Source organism: Lampetra fluviatilis, chromosome 8 (genome assembly GCF_964198595.1).
Source record: "Lampetra fluviatilis chromosome 8, kcLamFluv1.1, whole genome shotgun sequence".
NCBI lineage: Eukaryota > Metazoa > Chordata > Hyperoartia > Petromyzontiformes > Petromyzontidae > Lampetra > Lampetra fluviatilis.
This window is the reverse complement of record NC_136282.1, coordinates 16,059,996-16,080,210: the sequence shown is the minus strand read 5'-3', so window position 1 is coordinate 16,080,210 and position 20,215 is coordinate 16,059,996. Positions and strand designations below refer to the sequence as shown.

The window sequence follows — 20,215 nt, the reverse complement described above, 5'->3', positions numbered from 1 at the left end:
CTCGAGTCGCGGCTTTGAACCGCGACGATAATTCATAAAATCGCTACGGCGTGGGAGGGGCAGACAATTGGAACGCGAATCTCGAGTCAACGGTGCTACGTCACGCCGAGCGGCCTCCGAGGGTCGCGACACCCCGTGAGTCGAACCGACCCGACCCTCTCCTGCGTTCACTTGGAGATGCACGGTTTATGCAAACGATCTCGAAATAACAGAGTCTGCAGTCGACGTTTCGCCCAGGGCGACGAAGCGAGCGCAACTTGTGCGTACGACAATCGACGCCGTGCCGCCGTCTCTCCCCCTCGTTTCTGTCTCGCGGCGGCTTCACAAAATAAACACAAATGTAATCGTCGCGACCTCCAAAGTGCGACGATTAATCGAATTGCAAGGGCGGTGATGAACCGGTGACTCGACGCGGGGGGGGGGGGTCTCACCTCCCTCGCCCGCGCCGTGGCGATTCGCCGCGGCGAGGGTTTCGGCAGCGGCGGGAGACGCGGCCGCGTTGTTGGGCAGAGCGCGCGATGCCGGCGCCGCTCCGGGGGGGGAGGCGCGGCCACCGCACCGATGACGACTCCCGTCACGGGTGTGTTCCAGTCGCTCCCAGGTCATGTCAAGTCGTCGCGCGCACGAGGTAGCCTTTCCGTGTTTAATATTTGCCGGCGCAAAGAGCGCCGGCCAGGAACCCCTCATCTTCATCCTCACCGCGCAAGTGCCAATTCGGCCAGTGCGGCGCATGCTCCTCGCTCCGCTCTCCGTGTCTCGCCGTGACCGCACTTCGCCCCCCCACCCCACTCCCCTGTCTCCGTCTCCACCGCGATCGACTTTAATGCCGACGCTCGGCACGAGCGGAGCGACCCCGACGCTCCCCCACTCCCTCCCGGTTCCACATCGCCACTCGGGGCTCGACGCGAGAACACGAAACACTCGCGCGGTGCGAGCCACGAGGGGGACGCGCAAGCGAAACAAAAAAGCACTCGGCGCTCCTCACCGGAGGTCGATCCGTGCTGCGGCGAGAGTTTTGGGTGTTGGCTGTGGTGGTGATGGTGGTGGTGATGGTGGTGGTGATGGTGGTGGTGGGGGCAGTGGCGGTCGTGGTAGTGGTGGCGAGTGGGTTCCGCTGGTCAGCACGTCGGGATGCGGTCGCGTTTCCGTGTCGCGTGAATTAGCGCCGGATCATCACCGACACCGCGAGCCGCTCGCGGCCACGCAACTAGTACATCACAACAGCAGCTGAACACACGCACGTGTTCACACACGCACGTGTTCACACATGCACGTGTTCACACACGCACGCGATCACAAACGCACGTGTTCACACACGTACGCGATCACACACGCACGCGTTCACACACGTACGAGCGCACACATACGTACACACACGCGCGCACGTGTAAGTACACACACAAGAACGCGCACACACGTACCGCACGTATATACACACACAAGAGCCACAACGGTGGCCAGTAGTAGGTGCCGTGGCGCCACTCAGCAGAAGCTCGAGGATGTAAAAGTAACAGCAAGGACATCCCGCACACTGGGGGTGAGGAGGGCGCATACAACTCCAGTGTCCAAAGTCAGGGGCGGGGGGCCGTGCCCCCCACACGGGTCAAGTATTCGGCATCGCAGGGACGCCTGCGACGCCTCTTGCTCCGTCTCGAGACAAGAGGCACCGCTCCTTCGTCGCCGCGGCTTGGGCGGTGGCCCCCAGAGAGCCGAGCTGGTGGGGGGGGGGGGCAGGAAAATTTCTTGCAGCCAATCACAAGCAGGCGTGCCGCTCGCTTGGCAGAGTCATCTTGGACCAGACGTTGCCGAGACGCGTGAGGAGTGGGAGGAGGCCGTGGTGACGGCGTGCAGCGTGCGGCCCGGTTACTCCAACTGCAGCATCGCCCACGCCTCCGGTCGTTACGCGACAAGGGGTCTCGCGCTGGAACCACCGGGGGTCTCGCGCTGGAACCACCGGGGGTCTCGCGCTGGAACCACCGGGGGGCGCCGGCTGGGCACCGGCTGCACGCCGGCCAGGTCGAGCGGCTGACGGTGCCGCTCACCGCCCCCGCTGAACGCCGACGACGCACCCGGCTTCGTGGCCGGGAAATCCGCCGGCCGCTTTGAAATCACCATGGCCGAGCGGCAGGGATGACGGGTGCGGGCCTCGTTACCGTGGACGCGGTCGCCACGGGCGCCGGCGCCGCACGGCACGCGCCTCCTAGCTGTTCTTTTCGGCGGTGAGGTACTTGAGGGCGGCGTAGCCGTACTTGCGCGACATGTCCTGCTGGAACTCCTCCTTGAGCGTCTTGAGGCATGCACGGTACTGCTGGCTCGAGCGGAACTTGGCGATGTCGAAGCTGGGCGCGTGCGGCATGTGGATCATGAACGCGTTGGGCAGCACCACAAACTCGTACTCCTGCCGGGCGGGGGCGGGGCGGCGCGGGGTCGCAGGATGCACAGGGTCAGAGGGCACGTGGGGTCGGAAGGCATCCGGGGTTAGAGGGCACGGCTACGGCAGGACGGTCCGTGTCTCTTCTTCTCAATCGAACGTGCGGCAAGTGGCGGCCGTGTGCGTTTGTAGTGCTGCGTTGTGCCGCGCGGTGCTCGCTGCCACCCCCGCCCCCCACCACCGCACCTGCGCGTCGAGCTCCATGACGTGCGCCACCTTGTTCCAGCCGAAGCCCACGAAGCGGCGGTCATACTCGGGGCAGTCGCTGCGCACCACCACGTACGGCTCGAAGTCGGCCTCCCACTCGACGCGGTACGGCGTGGTGGCCGTGCGCCAGCGCGCGTAGTTGGTGGGCGCGTGGCCCCGAGTCCACACGTGGTACCTGCGCCGTCGCGCACCACCGCAAAGTCTCGCAAATGCTTTGTGGGGTGGGGGGGAACTTTGTGGAACCACCAGAACCGTCCTGGCCAAACCAGAACACGTGTGGCAGGTTCGTGCCGTGTGCGAGGACTGGGATGGCTCTAGGAGTAGGGTCGGGGGCAGCGCCACGGATCGTCTCCTCGCCGGCGCCCGCCTCCAGCGCGTGGTTGCCGCGGCGCCGTGACCGCGTGCCCCCCCGCCCCCCCCCTCGCGAACATCGAACGATCGTTTCCCGAAAACAAATGTGAGCGCTTGGCCCGCGAATCGACGACATGGCCGCGTGGGTGATTAAGGGAGGAGCGGGAGGCCTGGAGGGAGGGACGTGGACCCTATCGGTACGGCGTAGGAAGCTGGGACGAGAGGTATTCATTTGTCTGGCCCCGCGGGGAGAGATAATCAAGATGGAGACGTTATCCGCAGCTCATTTGTTGGGAAAGGCATGCGCATTCATCAGTGGTGCGCCGGGAGACATGGACGGCGCAAACCGTGCCTCCGCAGCGGCGTTGGTGCGGCGTTGGTGCAGCGTTGGTGCGGCGTTGGTGCTAACTAAATTCTAAGTGTCGTGAAATGCAACCTTGGCGCCGTCGTGCGCGCACCGCACGCACCGGAAGGTGTAAAGGGTGCCCATGTCGAGCATGGAGAGCAGCTCCGCCTTGGACTTGGGGAAGGAGAAGCGGTAGCGCAGCGTCTCGAACGCCGGCACGATCAGCGCCTTCTTGCTGCTTGCCATGTCCAGCTGCTGGATCGACCTCCTGGGGTCGCATGGTGATGGGGTCAAAGGGTCACAGGGTCGCAAGGTCACGGGGTCACGGTCACATGGTCGCATGGTCACTGGGTCACTGGGTCACAGGGTCACATGGTCGGGCGCGCCCGGTCACCGCTTTGCGAGCAACTTTATTGTCTGTTCTTAAAATTAGCATCTCGTTTCATGCTCTAGCATCGCTTCATCAAAATTAACATCTCGTTAATAAAATCAGCATCGTGTTATTAAAATGTCCTGTTATGAAGTGGGCAAAACGAGTCTCAAATGCGTGAGTGCGCGTGCGTGCGTGGGTGCGTGAGTGCGCGCGCGTGTGGAAAAGAGGCTGCGTGCATGATTGTGTGAGTGTAGGAAATTGCACCAAGGCCTACATCTCTGCTTTCTTGAGCTGGTCAAGGCCTATGATACTATCAACAGGCCAGGGCTGTGGGCAGTTCTTCGTGCTTTCGGAGTCCCTGACTCTCTGTTCACAATCATTATGGGCCTTCATGATGGTGAGCAGGTCTGGGTAAAGCTACGTGGCCAGGAGTCGGACCCATTCCCTGTTCAACTTGGGGTGTGACAGGGATGTCCTCTGGCTCCCACATGATTTAACATAATCTTTGACTAAGTAGTTCGAGAAGCTTTCCATGGCTGTACCGGAGGAATTTCCATCTAGTGGGAGGCTGATGGATGCCCGAGTGCGGTTGAGGGATGGCTCCCTATTGGTCAACCACGACTGATACATGCAGTGTCAAGATCATCCTCGATGGAGGAAGCTCGTGAAGGACACTACTGAGCAGTTGGAGGTAGTCACCCTCCAACAACAACGGAAGGCAGAGGAGCAACGCTCACAACAACGAGTGGAGTGATGGGTGGATAAAATGCAGCAAGTTGGGACTGTAGGGGGCACAGCTGGTGCATCTACCAGTCATCTCATGGCCTGGTTTCAAAGTGCACCTGGCCTAGCACAGGCGCCGTGGCGACGTCACCGTCACTCAGTGGCAAATGGCGGTTGTGTTGTTATTGGTGTGGTGGGGGGGTGGGGGAGGGGTCTAGTGGGGGGGGGGGGCGCACGCACCGAATGTAGTCGTAGAGGCCATCCATGGGGATGAAGTCGATGTCGGAGAGGAAGACGTAGGGCGTGTTCACCTGGCCCATGGCCACGTTGCGCAGGAGGTTCACCGGGTAGAACTGGCCCTCCTTGTACACCACGTGGTAGCCGATGTTGTCGCGGCGTGACAGGATCTCGGAGGCCTGCGCGTAGCGCAGGAAGTGCTGCGCCTCGCCGTCCGACATGTAGAGCGCCAGGCTGATGGGGCCCTCCCAGTGGCGGCAAATCGTCTCCAGCATCTGCAGCCTGCGCATCGCGTGGTGGTGAGTGCGGCGGTGTGCACGGCGGTGAGCTCGGCGGTGAGCTCGGCGGTGAGCTCGGCGGTGAACGCGGCGGTGAGCGCGGCGGTGAGCGCGGCGGTGAGCGCGGCGGTGAGCGCGGCGGTGAGCGCGGCGGTGAGCTCGGTGGTGAGCTCGGCGGTGAGCGCGGCGGTGAGCGCGGCGGTGAGCTCGGCGGTGAGCGCGGCGGTGAGCGCGGCGCTGAGCGCGGCGGTGAGCTCGGCGGTGAGCTCGGCGGTGAGCGCGGCGGTGAGCGCGGCGGTGAGCGCGGCGGTGAGCGCGGCGGTGAGCGCGGCGGTGAGCGCGGCGGTGAGCGCGGCGGTGAGCGCGGCGGTGAGCGCGGCGGTGAGCGCGGCGGTGAGCGCGGCGGTGAGCGCGGCGGTGAGCGCGGCGGTGAGCGCGGCGGTGAGCGCGGCGGTGAGCTCGGCGGTGAGCTCGGCGGTGAGCGCGGCGGTGAGCGCGGCGGTGAGCTCGGCGGTGAGCGCGGCGGTGAGCGCGGCGGTGAGCGCGGCGGTGAGCGCGGCGGTGAGCTCGGCGGTGAGCGCGGCGGTGAGCTCGGCGGTGAGCGCGGCGGTGAGCGCAGCGGTGAGCGCGGCGGTGAGCTCGGCGGTGAGCTCCGCGGTGAACGCGGCGGTGAGCGCGGCGGTGAGCGCGGCGGTGAGCGCGGCGGTGAGCGCGGCGGTGAGTGCGGTGGAGCGGCGCGCTCACCGATCCATGGAGAGCTGCGCGACGAGCGTGACGTCGGTGCCGTCAGCGCTGGGCACGTATTCGTGGTGCAGGAAGTAGAGGTGCGTGCGGTGCACCGTGAGGCGCTCGCGCCGGAAGTCGTAGCACAGGTCGTCCTCGTCCAGCTCCGAGAGCTTCTTCTGCAGCTGCTCGCACGCACACGACATCAGCACGCACACGCACATCAGCACGCACATCAACACACAAATCAGCACGCGCACAAATCCAAAATAGTTACACAGTAAAATATCAAATAAGCTTAATGAAGATAATGAGCTCTTTACGAGGATTTAGTAAAGGGGAACTGAACGACAGGCGAGCAACCCTGCACCCGGCTTGCACGCGGGCCTCCCCTGAGCCACAGGACCCTGGGTCACGTGCCCCTGAGCAGGGCCCCCCCATCCCCCGCCCCAAGTGAGACGAGCCGCTGGCCGTTGGAGGAATTTGTCGTCAAACACGACTCATTTGCTGGGCACCGATCTCATTGCAATACCGTGCGACGCTGCATTGGCAGTGGTGCACTAAAACCACGATCCCAACTCATTCGGCAACAACTCGGTGGCACTGAAGGAGAGGAAGACAATGGGCGATGTTTCGAGCGATGACCCTCCTCTCTGCTGTGAAGAAGGACCAATGTTCAACATGTCCCCTGTCGTGTTGAACACGGCGTTAGCAGGGAATGGGATCGGGCGGCAATGTTGAAACTCGCCGGTTGAGTGAGCGGAGACACGAGGTGGAGGGAGGGGTCTTCACTCGTGAACCAACATCTCCATAACCTCGTGTCCACCACAAAGCCACCACTACACCCCAGAGCTCTACTACCAACAGCAACCACCATAACAGACCCAAGTGCCACAACCACTACAACCACCACGGCCCTGAGCACCACCATCATCAGCACCGCTACCGACAGCTCGATTCACTGACCATTCATGGTGAATGTGTGAAACTGGTCGGCGAGCGGGTGGGCGAGCGGTGTGCGAGTTGGATGATTGGTTGGTGAGTGGGCGAGCGAGGCTTTGAAGGCACCGCGTGGACGGGCGGGCGATTGCTCGCGCGAGCTGGACATGAAAGCGCGCTCCGTGTAGACAAATCCAGGGCACGCGCCCTAATTGGAGTGTTTCCCCGGCGCGTTTAAATAACGGTGAGATTTACATTTAAATGTCTGAAACGTAATTTTTTTGCAAAGGGTTCTTTAGTCGTCAGTAGCACTTTAAAGTGGTAATGAGGGCCGCGCTTGCGTTCCGTGATGGTGCCGCCTTTGTGCGGTTGATGTTATGCGTAGTCAAAGGTGCAGGCTGAGGACGCCACCTGCGCCTTTGTCAGAAGAGACAGTCGAGCGGAGTGGCGTGGGTGACACTCGCTCACCCACCACGCTCACCCACCACGCTCACCCACCACGCTCAACCACCACACTCACCCACCATGCTCACCATGCTCACCCACCATGCTCAACCACCACGCTCAACCACCATGCTCACCATGCTCACCCACCACGCTCACCCACCACGCTCAACCACCACACTCACCCACCACGCTCACCATGCTCACCCACCACGCTCACCCACCACGCTCACCATGCTCACCCACCACACTCACCCACCACGCTCACCCACCACGCTCACCCACCACGCTCAACCACCACGCTCACCCACCACAATCACCATGCTCACCATGCTCACCCACCACGCTCACGCACCACGCTCACCCACCACACTCACCCACCACACACACCACGCTCACCCACCACGCTCACCCACCACGCTCAACCACCACGCTCACCCACCACACTCACCGTGCTCACCCACCACACTCAACCACCACGCTCACACACCACGCTCACCCACCACACTCACCCACCACACTCACCATGCTCACCCACCACACTCGACCACCAAGCTCACACACCACGCTCACCCACCACGCTCACCCACCACGCTCGACCACCACGCTCACCCACCACACTCACCGTGCTCACCCACCACACTCAACCACCACGCTCACACACCACGCTCGCCATTCTCACACACCACACACACCCATACCTACACACACCATGCTCATCCGTACACTCATCATTCTCACCCCACCTATAACTCCCACCACGCTCGACCACATTCACGCTCACGGCCGAGTCCGCGGGGCAGGCCGCGACCCCACCGTGACCCCGCGGCGGGGACCCCACCGTGACCCCGAGGCGGGGACCCCACCGTGACCCCGAGGCAGGCCGCGACCCCACCGTAACCCCGCGGCTTACCGCTTCGCTCTCGGCGTCGCCGTCGCTGGCGCAGCCGAAGAGCTCGCGGCGCAGGAGGTTGCCGTCGTACTCGAGGAACGTGAGGTAGAGGTTGCGGAAGAACTCGACGTGCTTGTTCTTCACTCGCAGCTTCTTGGGCGAGTTCCAGTGAATCACCTGCACCACCATCGTCGTCGTTGTCATCATCAACAATCATCATCATCATCCACTTCTTGGGAAAACATCAGCGTTGAATATCCGAACCGGTTTGGGGACTCCGCTAGGTCGACTCAGCCCCAGATGAGTACCTGGTGTGGTGTGTAAACATTACCAGTGGGCAGACAAAGTCGACCTGGTGTGGTGCTGGCCACCCACCCCCTTGCGTGTGCTGCATAGCTGCTTGCTAACAGCACTTGCCCCAACAGTATGTTCAGGCTACTACGGAGGATCTTTTTATTTTATTTTTGTGCGTGTCTGTATCTGCGTGTGTGTGCGTACGTGCGCTTGTGTGTGTCTATTTGTGCGTGTCTATGTGCGCACGTGTGTGTCATGTGCAGGTGAGTATGTGCGTGCGCGTGCGCGCGTCACCTTGAGGTCCGACACCTCCTTGTAGCACTGCTCAGAGCGCGTGTGGTCCGAGAGCTGCACGTTCCAGAAGCAGGGCAGCTGGTGCACGAGCACTGGGTTCTGCTTGATCACCGCGTTGAAGATGTCCTGACGTGGGGACACGCGCGCGCGGTGAGACGAAGACGGCGCAGAGAGACAGCTGCGGCGATCGCTCGGCGCGTGTGGTGTGGCAAGCGCGGCGTGCGCTGTGCGGCGTGAGCGGCACCTCACCTGGTCGGCGAGCGACGTGGACAGCATGCCCATGAGCTCGCGCTCCGCCGTGAGTCTCCACATCTGATCCCACTTCATCTGACGCAGCCGCTCAAACAGCAGCAGGATCACGCCTGGCAGCGCCACGCGCAGGGCACACACCGCCGCCACCTTTGTACGAACACCGCCATCTCCTCACTTAAACACTCTCTACGTTGTTACCAGTACAAGAGCAGAACCTTGTTTAAGCCGGGCACGGTTAAGCGATGGCTCAGTTTCCTGCCGCGTGGCAAATAAACGACCTCCTGTGAGGCGCCATTGGGCGTCTCGGGGGTTGGAGGCGCCGAGCCGGCAACTTTGACACCTCGGGTCCTGCTCCGGGTTTCAACCGCTGCCTGCGATTGAACCAGGGTGTCACGTGGAGAGAGTTATGAGAATCGACTTGACGGTCATGCGACCAATATTTCTCTGCAGCGGGGCGGGTGGGAGGGCGCCACACCTTAGTGTGGATAAGGAGTCACTTGACGGGAACTCAGAAGTAGCTCTGTGATATCCGGTTCCAGGGACCGGTTCTCTGAAACGGGGAGCTGCACTGCGGGAAATAGACAGTGAAATATAATAATGATCACCCCATTTGTTTCCTTTCACTCGGTCCTCCGACGCTGGAGACAATTATGGAAGCTTGACGGCGGAGGCCGTTCCCCTGCCCTTCCCCTCCGATGTTCCGCCACGTGGGCGCTCTGTTTAAAGAGTTAATTAGTCTCAGGTGAGAGATGGCGGCGCCTGTTAACGAGAGGCTTGATTGGGAGCTCGTGGTGGTAGGAGCGGGGATAAATCAAACCACGCCGTTGCTAATGTGGTCATCCGTCTCTCCTGGAAATCTCTGCCGGAATGGCGCGCGGGGTCACGGGAGCTGAGCGCACCGGCTGGAATAATTTGACGGCCCCCCCCTTCTCCACCTCGCCCGCCCCCTCCCCCATTTCCATCTACACGGCCCACGTGACATGCACACACACACACGCATGCACACACAAACGCAAGCCCCACTCCGCGATTCAATAGCAACTACATCCAGTGGCGTCACCAAGGACGTGTCCGTGCCCGCGGTGATAGCGTCCTCTCGTCGCGCCATATGAATGGCCTGCGATTGCCACTCTGTCTCCCTTTGCCTCGTCCCAAGGCGCACCGCTGTGCCCTTCCGGAGAGGGGGGAGTGGCGAGGAAACACCGCGGCCCTGAGCTCGGTGCCCGCGGCTCCGTCTGCCGGATTCCGTTTACTGCAGTGGCGCTGCTTCCCCTCTCCAGGCAGCCGCTGTTCCCGGGGATTCATTTTAGCTGGGCTGGTTCGGGTCAGCGACTCAGAAAAGAATTGGCACTGGCGATGCCACCTCATTGAGGCCGAGTCTCTCGCCTATGCGTGCCTGTTCCTAGGCCTGCTCCAGTGCCTAGGCCTGCTCCAGTCACTAGGACTGCTCTAGTTCCTAAGCATGCTCGTGACCTAGAAAATAAAATATTGAGCGAGAAATGAATCCCTGACTGTTTTGGGTTGTCTCTCTTCTTGCATTAAAATTCTTGTTCATTCAGGAAAGCCTCAGAGTCTCAAGACTGGCATAGAGGCTCCTGTTATTTTTTGGCCAATAACCGGTTACAATGTGTGTTTTTTGTTTTAGCTGTGGGAGGCAAGCAGCCACATCCCCTCTAGCGACACGTCCTGCCCATGCCCACTCACAGTCTCGAGTTTGCCTTTGTTGTTTGTTCCACATGGTCCTCTGTCCGTCTCCAAATGAGTGCCTCTCGCACTTCCCAGGGTTTGTTACATTTGTGTCATCACTCCAACTGGCACGGTGTGAGCTGTGCATCTCACAGGTGAGCAGTGCATGTCACAGGTGAGCTGCGTTGTTGTTACCTGTGTTGAAGCCTCGCCCCAGTGCTGGCCAGGGCTTGTGATTCTTCCACAGGTTGCCCAGGTACCAGTCGCTCTGATTCTCCACCAGCCCAATCACCTGCTGACCTGCACGGCGTGCGCCCCGTGGGGGCCACGCAAGGGCAAGGGTCACTCGCGGAGTCGGTGCGCGGGCCGCCGGGGACCTGGGCTGTTTGAGAGCGCCTGTTCAGGCTGCCCATTAAGGTAATTGGTATGTGAACCTCACCTGGCACCCCAGGTGAGGTTCACATACCAATTACCACCGGCGGTGAGCGCAGCTGTGATGATCACTACCCAAGAGCTCTCAGCGCAGACAGACGGACCTGTACACGCACACACTTACACATATCGGTACACACAGAGACATATGTATACATTCACAGACGTATACAAATACACACGCAGATGTGCAGACACACACGGACACTTAAACTCAAGACAAAGACACGCACACGCGCGAGCACAATGCGCTCAGACTAACGCTCGGTATGTTAATTATTATGCCCGGAGCAACGAAGGAGCACTCCATGAGAATCCGTCTGCCGTCCACGCGACAGTGACGACAACGGCAGGGAGGTTGGGGGAGAGGGCGGAGAGCCGTGTGCTCCTGCGCCTCCGCTCGCTCGCCCGATGCGGTGCCGAGCCACGGGAGCGAGCCGCAGACCTTCGCGTGCGATCGATTGCTCCAATGACCGCATTCCAAGATCCAATTTTAGCAAAAGGTTCGGGGTCAAAAACTGACTGCTCTTTGGGATGAAGCATGGCCCGCAATCACCGGGATAATACGTCAACGCTGCTAATTAATTCTCCCCGTCTCTCCATCTCTGTCTCTCTCACGATTTTCATGGGCGGTTCGTGCTATGGGGGTCGTATGTCATCGGGAGGGCAATGAAAGGCTGACCTTTGAACTTGTGGAAGATGGCCCAGAGTTCGGCGATGTCGGTGGCGAAGGTGATGTCGGTGTCGAGGACGATGATCTTCTCGAGCGAGGGCGGCAGGGCCTGCGTGAGCACCAGCTTCATCAGGCCGTAGATACCCGAGTAGTGCTTATTGGGGATCCACGACACCTCGGACTGCATACGCACGCATGCACACACACGTACGCACGGTCGGACACACGTGCGCACGCACAGCTGCTGCATTGCAGCGGCTGCTGCGTCGCTGCGGCTTCTGCGTCGCTGTGGCTGCTGTGACTGCGCAGCAACCTTGAGCTCGTCGGCCCCGTAGAAGTCGATGCGGAGTGATGGCACCATCCACATCTTGAAGAGCGTGCTGAGGATGTGCTGAGCCGTGTGGTCCACGATGAAGTGGAAATGCAGAGGATTCCTCCTGCACACGTGCACATGCACAGGCACGCACGAACACACGCCTACGTTAAGGCACAGAGGCCGCACACGTAGCCATACGCACGTAGGCACCGGACGTACATGCACACAGGCAGCACACGTGCACATACACTCACACAAGACTATGAATTTTTCGTGTAGCCCACACAGGCTGTTGGGGCAAGTGCTGTTCGCGAGCACCTATGAAGTCAGGCATGACACACGAGGGGGTGAGTGGCCAGCACCATGCCTGCCCCATTTAAGGCTGGACCAGTTCAGATATTCGACACACGCACGTGCGGAAAGGTGCCCCACGTAGAACAGTGGACGGCAGGGGCAGCCTCTGAGCGAGTGGCTGAAGGAGAGGAGCGCGACCGATGACCCCAGATCTCTGGGTGACGAGCGACAGCAGCTCGCACAAGGAGATTGCGTGTACGTCACGTGACGTGCACATTGCTCTCGGCCTTGTCGAGGAAACCAACTCGAAAGAACTGAATGGTTGAGGCTCAGGACTTGTGTTCATAGAAAGTGTTGCATGTTTTAGACATCACGCGCCTGCCTACAGCGGGCACCAGTCTCCGTATATTAAGACAGCTGCAGAGGAAATGAATAATGCGACAAGAAGCAATTTGCGCAACGTGATACGATCTGGATTTACATTTCATTTGAGCGCGATCGCACCTCCACAAGCATCTTAATTCGTGTTCATTAAGGAGGCGGCGGCACTCGTAAATGGCGCGCACGTTCACGTTTACGCGCGAGCGTGCGCGACACGAGCTTCGTAATCGTTCCGCTCACTCCTTGCCGAGCCGCGTTGGCGCGGGGGGGCGGGGGGTGCGGGGGGGCGGGGGTGCGGGGGGGCGGGGGTGCGGGGGGGCGGGGGGTGCGGGCGACCGCGAACCCACACGAGCCCCTCCCCTCCGTGTGTCGCCGTTAGCCAATCGTTTTAATTTTGCGCTCTCGCGTTCCACGCCGCTCGCCACCGAATCGCCCGGAACGCCCCCCCACTGAGCACTCGCAAGGGGGCCCGGGCGGAGAATGCGTCCCAGAGGACGCCCGCCGTGGAGAAGCGGTGAGATCGGTAGCGGCACTGGGCCACGAATGATGGCGGTGGCGCGGGGGAGCCTTCATCCAGCAGCGGATAGACACTGGCTGCTCTTGATGATGCTAAATATATTGCATGGCAGGCTTTTGTTCGGCAAGCATCTGTGCGCCGCGGTGCGATGTGGTGTGGGGTGCGGCGTGGTGGGGCCTGACCGGTGGAAGAGGATGGACTTGACGAGGGTGACGACGTCTCGGCTCGCGTTGTGGCCGGCGCACACGATGGCGATGTGGATCACCTGCGGGGCGAGGGGGACAGTGGAGGAAGTGGCGGGGGAGGAGCGCGGTGAGAGGGCGGCGGTGGTGGAGTGCTGCATCACGGGCGGCATCGTGCGCGCACCTGGGTTGAATTCCTTGGCAACGTCGCCCGTCCCCGGGTCCCTCCGCCCTCTCGGCGTGCGGGCAACGTTCACGCAAAACGATACCCGCACGCACGCGCCGCACCACCCCCGCGATGTGCCCCGACCGGGTCGCCATCCCACGGCGCCGCCCCGGGACTCGGCTCACCTCGCACTTCTGCACGGCCGGGTGCTTCGCGCACTCACTGCGGTTGCCCGCCGCGCCGCCTCCGGCGCCCGTCCCGGCTTTGGCCGCGTCCTCGCCGGACGACGACGAGCGGGGGGAGAAGCGGGTGCGGTTGCCGCCGCCGGCGCCCAGCCCGAGTTTGCGGCGCAGCTGCCGGTTCTCCTCCTCCACCTCGCGCGCCCACAGCTCCAGCGCCCGCCCGCTGCCGCGGTGCCGCCCCCCTCCCGAGCCGCCGGGGCTCTCGCCGTCGGCGCCTCCTCCCATCGCGGGGGACGGGCCCCCCCCCGGAGCGCCCAGGAGGCCCGTGCCCGCCCCCCCCTGCGCCGCCTGCGCCGCTCGGGGATTGCCGGCGTGCTGCAGGACGCTGGACTGGGCCCAGGCCAGGGCCCCGCCTGTGCGCGAGGCAGACGACAAGGGGACGCCGAGGAGACGTTGGCGAGCCGTCTTCGTTCACGCCACACGCAGACACAGTCTTGAGACTCGGCGAGACTTTGCAGGATCCGCAAATTATTATGATTCGATCGTACAATTAAAACCCGACCGAGCCTTAAGGTTTATTCTGAAGAGAGTCCTGGTTTGGGATGTTAGCTTGGGGAAGATACATTTTTGCATATGGGAAGATAGTGGACAGCACAACATCGCACATCCGTCTCCCTGGGGACTGACACATGGGCGGATCTATGAAGAGGCGGGGGTATGGGCAGTCGGGGTGGATGTGTGACATAGTTCTGTACGTGGAGAGAGCCGACGATCGCGTCACGGAGCCCTCGACTCCGCGTCCGCTCCGCGCGCCACGGTGAAAGCCGCGCCTCTGCTGCAGCTCACGCGCACAGCGCCCATCCTGCCGTCCCTCTGCTTCTGCTCATTAGGCAGTGGTGGAGCCTCGCGGCGCCTCCTGAACAACAAACACCCGAGGCGGCGGCAGCTCGAGCGAGCTCCGTTCGTTCACCGCGCCGCCCCCGCATCTGCGATCGCGATCCCGGAGCGGCGGTTCACGGCATTCATCATCGTTAGACAATGCTCCATGGTGGTGACCATACATAACAGTGAGTCCCAATGCAATGATCGCCACAAACAATGGATGAAGAATCTCAATTTCCACGATCTCGGTCCGAGCAGTGCAGCATCCATCTTGGCCTTCGTTTAGAAATCCCCCGGAAGCTATGAAAGTGTCGCAGCGCTTCACGCTGGGCCATCAATGTCCTCTATTTATTTGCGCGTTCTTTACGAGCGCTCGTAAAGCATCTCCCTCGCTCGCGCCCGGCGTGTCCCGGGTGGCGAGGGACGCCGGAGCGAGGCCGGTGCCGCTGGAGCGGCCGACCCACAAGGTAGCGAACCAGCCACCGCTTCAGCCACCAAAACGCCTCCTGCAATCAAGAGCACCGGTCCCTGAGCGATCACAACCAAGGTTACTAATTGTCCACGCCCCTCTCGTATACGCGTTGTTCATAAGCCACGGTTTTCACGACGTGCAACGCGTTCGTTTTTTTATGCAGGCAACCTTCCCCACGTGCATCCGATCATTTCTCCTGCACGGTATCCATGCCACAGACTGCACTCCACGGGTTGCGCGAGGAGACGGCTACGACAACAAGGAGGGCGACCCGGGGACACCCAGGACAGGTGGCCCAACCCTAACCCCCCCCCCCGTTCGCTCGTTATTTACGGTGCCGCTCTCTTGGTTGATCTGATTTCCCTTCGTTAACGACCGGAGGCAAGAGTCGGCGTCGCCTGTTGGGCGCGCGCAGCGGCGATGCGCCGGTTCACCCGTCGGTTCAAATCGATCCCTGCACGCGCGGCACGCTCGGCACGCGCCAGAATCGCTCGGCAATTCCCAATGTACCTTTGACCTGTACTGAAAGAAACCCCGAGCTCATCGGATAGCAATGTCTCATTCGTCTGCTGTGGTTTTGAGCGGTGGAAACACGATTCTGTTAATGAACAAAATTAACGCGAAGCAGCCAGAACACCTTCACAGCCCCAGCTGTGCTCCCCGCTCCCCGCTCCCCGCTCCCCGCTCCACACTGTGTGAGTGAGCGCTGCTAAATGACAGCGCCGCGCGCGGCCGGACTGGAATGCCACAGCGACTGGCGTGGGACCTCCTCCTCCACTGCCGCCATCACCACCACTGTCCCGACCGTCACCGCCACGCCCCATCCAGAATCCTCTAAATATTGCGTGAGATACTGCGTTGGAAGATGTTGGCTTCGTATGGTGCGGAATATGTTCAACGTATATACATGATATGGATATTTAGTAGGAGAGGAAGGGTCATTCCACGGAACATCGACTGTTGTGCATGTTTTTCATTTTACTGCTGCTGCGTTATCGACGAATGTTTTAGAATTCCCGGCCCATTCAGAGGTCGCTCAAGATTCTGCAAGCGAGCGTTTGTTGGCGTAGACGCGAGAGCACTCCCCAGGCTGCCACGGGCCAGCGGGCCGGCGCTGGCACCGCGGCGTCGGGGCGCGTGGCCGGAGCGGATTAAACCCCCGCTTTGCCGACGGCGCCCCCCCGCCTACGCCCACCCCCCGTACCGTGGATGAATAGAGGCAATCAGCGCGCAATGCCTCCGCGGGCCGCGCTGCCAGGCGGTCGCGCGACAGCCACGGTTCGCCCGCTCCTTAATCCCCGATTGTCCCCAATCGCGCCGGCCATCCGGTGAGGTCGGGGGAGTCTGTCGGCGTCACGGCACGATAACGGGGAGTGGACGAGGGTCCCGGGCGGTCCCGAAGGGGGCGCGAGGAGCGGTGCCCGTCACGGGGGCCGCGCGCCCGCTTCACGTCGCCCCCTCCGCGCCGCTCGAATGCGCGAGCAGAGTGCGAGAGAGCGCGCGAGAGAGCGCGTGCGTCGCCTTCGCATTGCTTCTAACAAATGAGAATTATTATCTCTTCCCAGCAGAAGGAGCGGGTGGCGCTCCGGGTGTATCGCCGCCCGCCGGGGAGCCGTGTATTGAGATGTAAATGGGTCGCAAGACTAAAATAACTCGTGCTCTCAGAAGTGGGAACAAAATCACAGCACTTTGAAATTTGAGCCCCTTATCTCAGCCGGCGCCCCACGTTTTCAGATTTAAAATCGGCCGCTCATCTTTGTCACGAACGTTCAAGGTGTGCGTTTAAATCATCTAAAACATGGAATTCGTTCCCTGCAGCTCAGCCACCATTCTAACATTCCTTACAAGCGCTCGGATGTCTGCGTTGGAGTGGAAGCGGCCGGGCTTGGGCCAAGGTTGCGGAGGACGAGGGCTCCGTTTCGAGGCTCACCGCCCTGCGCCGCAGGACAACGGTCGCTGACACCAAGGCCCTCGCTCCTCTCGCGATGGGAAGCCTCGACGATGGGAAGCCTCGACCGCAGCCTCCAGCAGGGGTGGGTGGGGGCGCTACTGTTTGGATGCCTTGTGCCTTGCACGAAGGCCGAGCCATCCACACTACACCACCGACTGCCTGCGGCCTGTCCATTTTTAAGATAATTGGGAATAAGTCAACGGTTTGACCCAGACTTGAAGCTGAATGCACCATCACCACCATCGCAGCGAGGACACAACATTCAGTGCGAGTACGTCCGACAGACCGCGATGTTACACGAGCATTTCTCTCTCTTATCGAGAAAGGTGGACAAGTTATTTCTATCCGAATCACGGGCCTGACCAATGGACATGCTGTTCCCAAGGAAACAAGCCCCTTCACGATGGCACCCACGTGCTTCAAGCGTCCGAAATGCATCCACAATTGTAGAATTGGCAGTGAATGTTCCATATTACTATGGTTCCAGTCTCTCTAGAACAAGCAACCCACGAAGGAGTGTTACTGGTTTCATCCAATCTTCTTCATCTGCCGAATGGATATGACTTGAATAGCAGCTCTACATCAATGTCTAAGTTGTGAATCCAGCTGCTGACAATGAATAACTTGCCGTGGACACGAGACCATGACGTGAGGTTGTGATAATATATTAATCCATTTGTTAATTAGAAGTCCAGTGCTTGCATCAAATTAAATGAATGAACGAGGTGACCAGGACAGCCCGTGCTTAACTAGACAAGGCAGTTTGACGACAGGAGCGGGAGGATCGTAGTCCTGATCAGGAAGGATTGACGACCATGGTGAAGATGAAGAACTCTATGGGCGGTAAAGTCCGAGTGTGGCGTGCACGGCTTACGAACAACGGCCTCGTACGTCTGCCGGGTGAACACCGGAGGCGAGGGGCCCACGATCGGCACGGCAGACCCTGCCGACAGCACCGGTGCCGAACCCTGCGGCCCTCTGCCTCGTGAGCTCCTCTCCCGACCGATAATTACCTGCGCACTTATCTCGCCTCGAGAGAGAGCGAGGAAGGCGATCGAACGTGATTGCGCTTCGTGCTAATCACCGCGCGCCGAGGCCTGGCTCCGGGCCGACGGCGACTACCTATCCCCGCCCGTCCGCCTCCGCGCGGGCTGCTCGAGGGGGAATTACCACGGCAGTCTGGTTCCCGTTCCACTCAAGGAGATGGCATTGTGCGAGCGGTGCTTAATTGGCAGAGTGTGCGGAGCGTTAGCAGCCCGCTGATTAAGGCCCCGCGGAGAGCGGCGGTGCTGCGAGCGCCACGCGGCACGGAGAGAGTCACGCGGGGAGTCTCCTCCGGGAACTGTCGCCAAAATATCGGCACGATGTCTGAAGTTTTTCGCTCCACGTCCTGGGAGCTTGGTCAGGAGAGCGTTGCGGGCTGCTGCTGCAGCTGAGCCAATGTCAAACAGCAGCAGTAGCTGCAGCTGCAGCAGCTACTGCTGCTGTTTGACATTGGCTCAGCTGTCTGATGTAGCTTGGCCAATCAGCATCATGATCCGGTAACAGCAGCAGCAGCTACAGCAGCAGCCGGCAATGCTTAGGGGCTATTCATTGAGTACGTACGCATGGACGGGGGAAGGAGGGGGGTAACCCAAATGCGTACGCTTGCGTATGGGGGGTCTACTAACAATGTACGCATAGGAAACGGGGGGGGGGGGTGAAGCCTCAATAATAATTTGTCTACATTGGCCTTCAAAATGAGCCACAGTTCAGTGTCGTCAGGTGTCAGACAACAAGTCCTGCCGGGAGAAGTAGGACTGTGGCAGAGGTGTCACTCGTGTGCCACCGTGCCCCTGACTGCAGCTATCACGCAGCTCAGCAAAATAAGTGGCCAAGGTACACGACTTAATACTTCAATGCAGCCGGCAGTGGACTATCTGTTTGCTTAAACACGTTAATATTATTAATCCTTGATCGTTTCTGTGTGGATTAAATATCGGCCGTTCTGTAGGATTCAGGGGTGGGGGGTGCGCCAGGCGTACGTACGCAGGTGGGGGGGTGGGGGTGTAATAAGTCCGCGTGCGTACAGGGAGGGGGGGGGGGGAGGTCGAGTTTTGACAGATTTTTGCGGACCTACTCAATGGATGGATCTGTGGGAGGTGAGCCTCTTGTTTAAGTTCCTGAAGGAGCTCCAGCACATGGAGCGAAACGTCGGACATCTTGCCAAACGACACGCAGAACATCCCTGAGAAGCGTGGGAGAGCTGTCCCGTGGTGGTTTAGTTGAGGCGTCAGAATCACAATATTGATTTAGACTGGAGGAATTCGATGAGCTATAAAGCTCTTTCTCAAAGATGTCCAGGAGGGTCAGATGAGAACGTTACAACAACACAAACATCCAAAACGAGTGCAAAGTATAGGAAAGGTGCGGTGGTGAAGGGAGCAAGGAAGGAGAGGGAGGGGGGCCTCCTCCTCCTCACAAACCTTCGAAGCTGCCTGTGAAGAGGTAGAGCCACGTGACCATGGGCACGAAGAGGAGCGTTGCCGTGGCGAGCAGGATGCGGGCCCGCCGGCGGCACAGGCCCAGCATGGTGGGGGTGGCGAGCAGGCCGGGCTGTGGAGACGCGTGGATCAGATCGGGCCCCGGGGCCCGTGTGGCGCGCTGCTCGGCTCCATCTCCGCGCCGGACGCGAGCGTGGGGAACGGGCGGGGGGGTGAGCGATGCTGAGGAAGACCGAGCGCGAGTGAGCGAAGGCGGTCGTGAAGGGGTGCGAGCGGTCGCGATGATGTCGGGGAGGTGGTGGACGGTGCCGTTCACTTCTCCTGGGTACGCGTGAGCTTGAGCGAGGGAGGCAGTGGGGATGGTGGCGAATGTCGAGGTGAGCGAGAGGTGAGTGTGGAGTTGAGAGAGTGACCCAGGCCGATTGGGCCGATTTGATCCGTCGTGCTCAGGTGATGTGTGCCGAGTTTGTCTTCATGTTTTTCGGCCGAACAACGTCGACACTCCGGCGTCACGGTGATGCCAGCGACGACGGCAGTTGGCCGATTCCTGCGGAGTCGCCGTTACAGTGCGGCAGTCAGGCAAGGTGGCTGCGGCGGCGTGCCGGTGGCGATGGGAGTCAGGTGATGGAGATGGAGCCACCGTGCGAGCGATGGGAGCGGTGGTGTTCACAGCGATGTTCTGCCATCCGACGGTCGCGTCATTAAATCTGCATCGGCGACCGCGGCCCTGAAGGAGAGAGAAACAACTCGATTAGCAAATTACTTAGAACCATTCAATTAGAATAAGTACATTTAAAGAAAACCGAATTAACGA

The 20,215-nt window shown here is 60.7% G+C and overlaps 1 protein-coding gene across 6 annotated transcripts in view; it reads right to left on the bottom strand.

Annotated features, from left to right (window-relative positions):
- Positions 1–840: 840 nt before the first annotated feature.
- The window catches only part of LOC144933962 (xylosyl- and glucuronyltransferase LARGE1-like), a 128,530-nt gene continuing 109,155 nt past the window's right edge, over positions 841–20,215 (bottom strand). For all 6 annotated transcript variants that reach the window (XM_078859336.1, XM_078859337.1, XM_078859339.1 and 3 more), the window contains 14 exons: positions 19,384–20,128; positions 13,617–14,026; positions 13,266–13,348; positions 11,889–12,012; positions 11,585–11,756; positions 10,666–10,770; positions 8,782–8,894; positions 8,533–8,658; positions 7,966–8,121; positions 5,691–5,854; positions 4,672–4,950; positions 3,457–3,603; positions 2,618–2,813; positions 841–2,398 (listed from right to left, as the gene is read on the bottom strand). In XM_078859336.1, the coding sequence (XP_078715462.1) occupies positions 2,201–2,398; positions 2,618–2,813; positions 3,457–3,603; positions 4,672–4,950; positions 5,691–5,854; positions 7,966–8,121; positions 8,533–8,658; positions 8,782–8,894; positions 10,666–10,770; positions 11,585–11,756; positions 11,889–12,012; positions 13,266–13,348; positions 13,617–14,026; positions 19,384–19,489 (2,379 nt within the window). In that variant the 5' untranslated portion in view covers positions 19,490–20,128 and the 3' untranslated portion in view covers positions 841–2,200. The remainder of the gene's footprint in view (positions 2,399–2,617; positions 2,814–3,456; positions 3,604–4,671; positions 4,951–5,690; positions 5,855–7,965; positions 8,122–8,532; positions 8,659–8,781; positions 8,895–10,665; positions 10,771–11,584; positions 11,757–11,888; positions 12,013–13,265; positions 13,349–13,616; positions 14,027–19,383; positions 20,129–20,215) is intronic.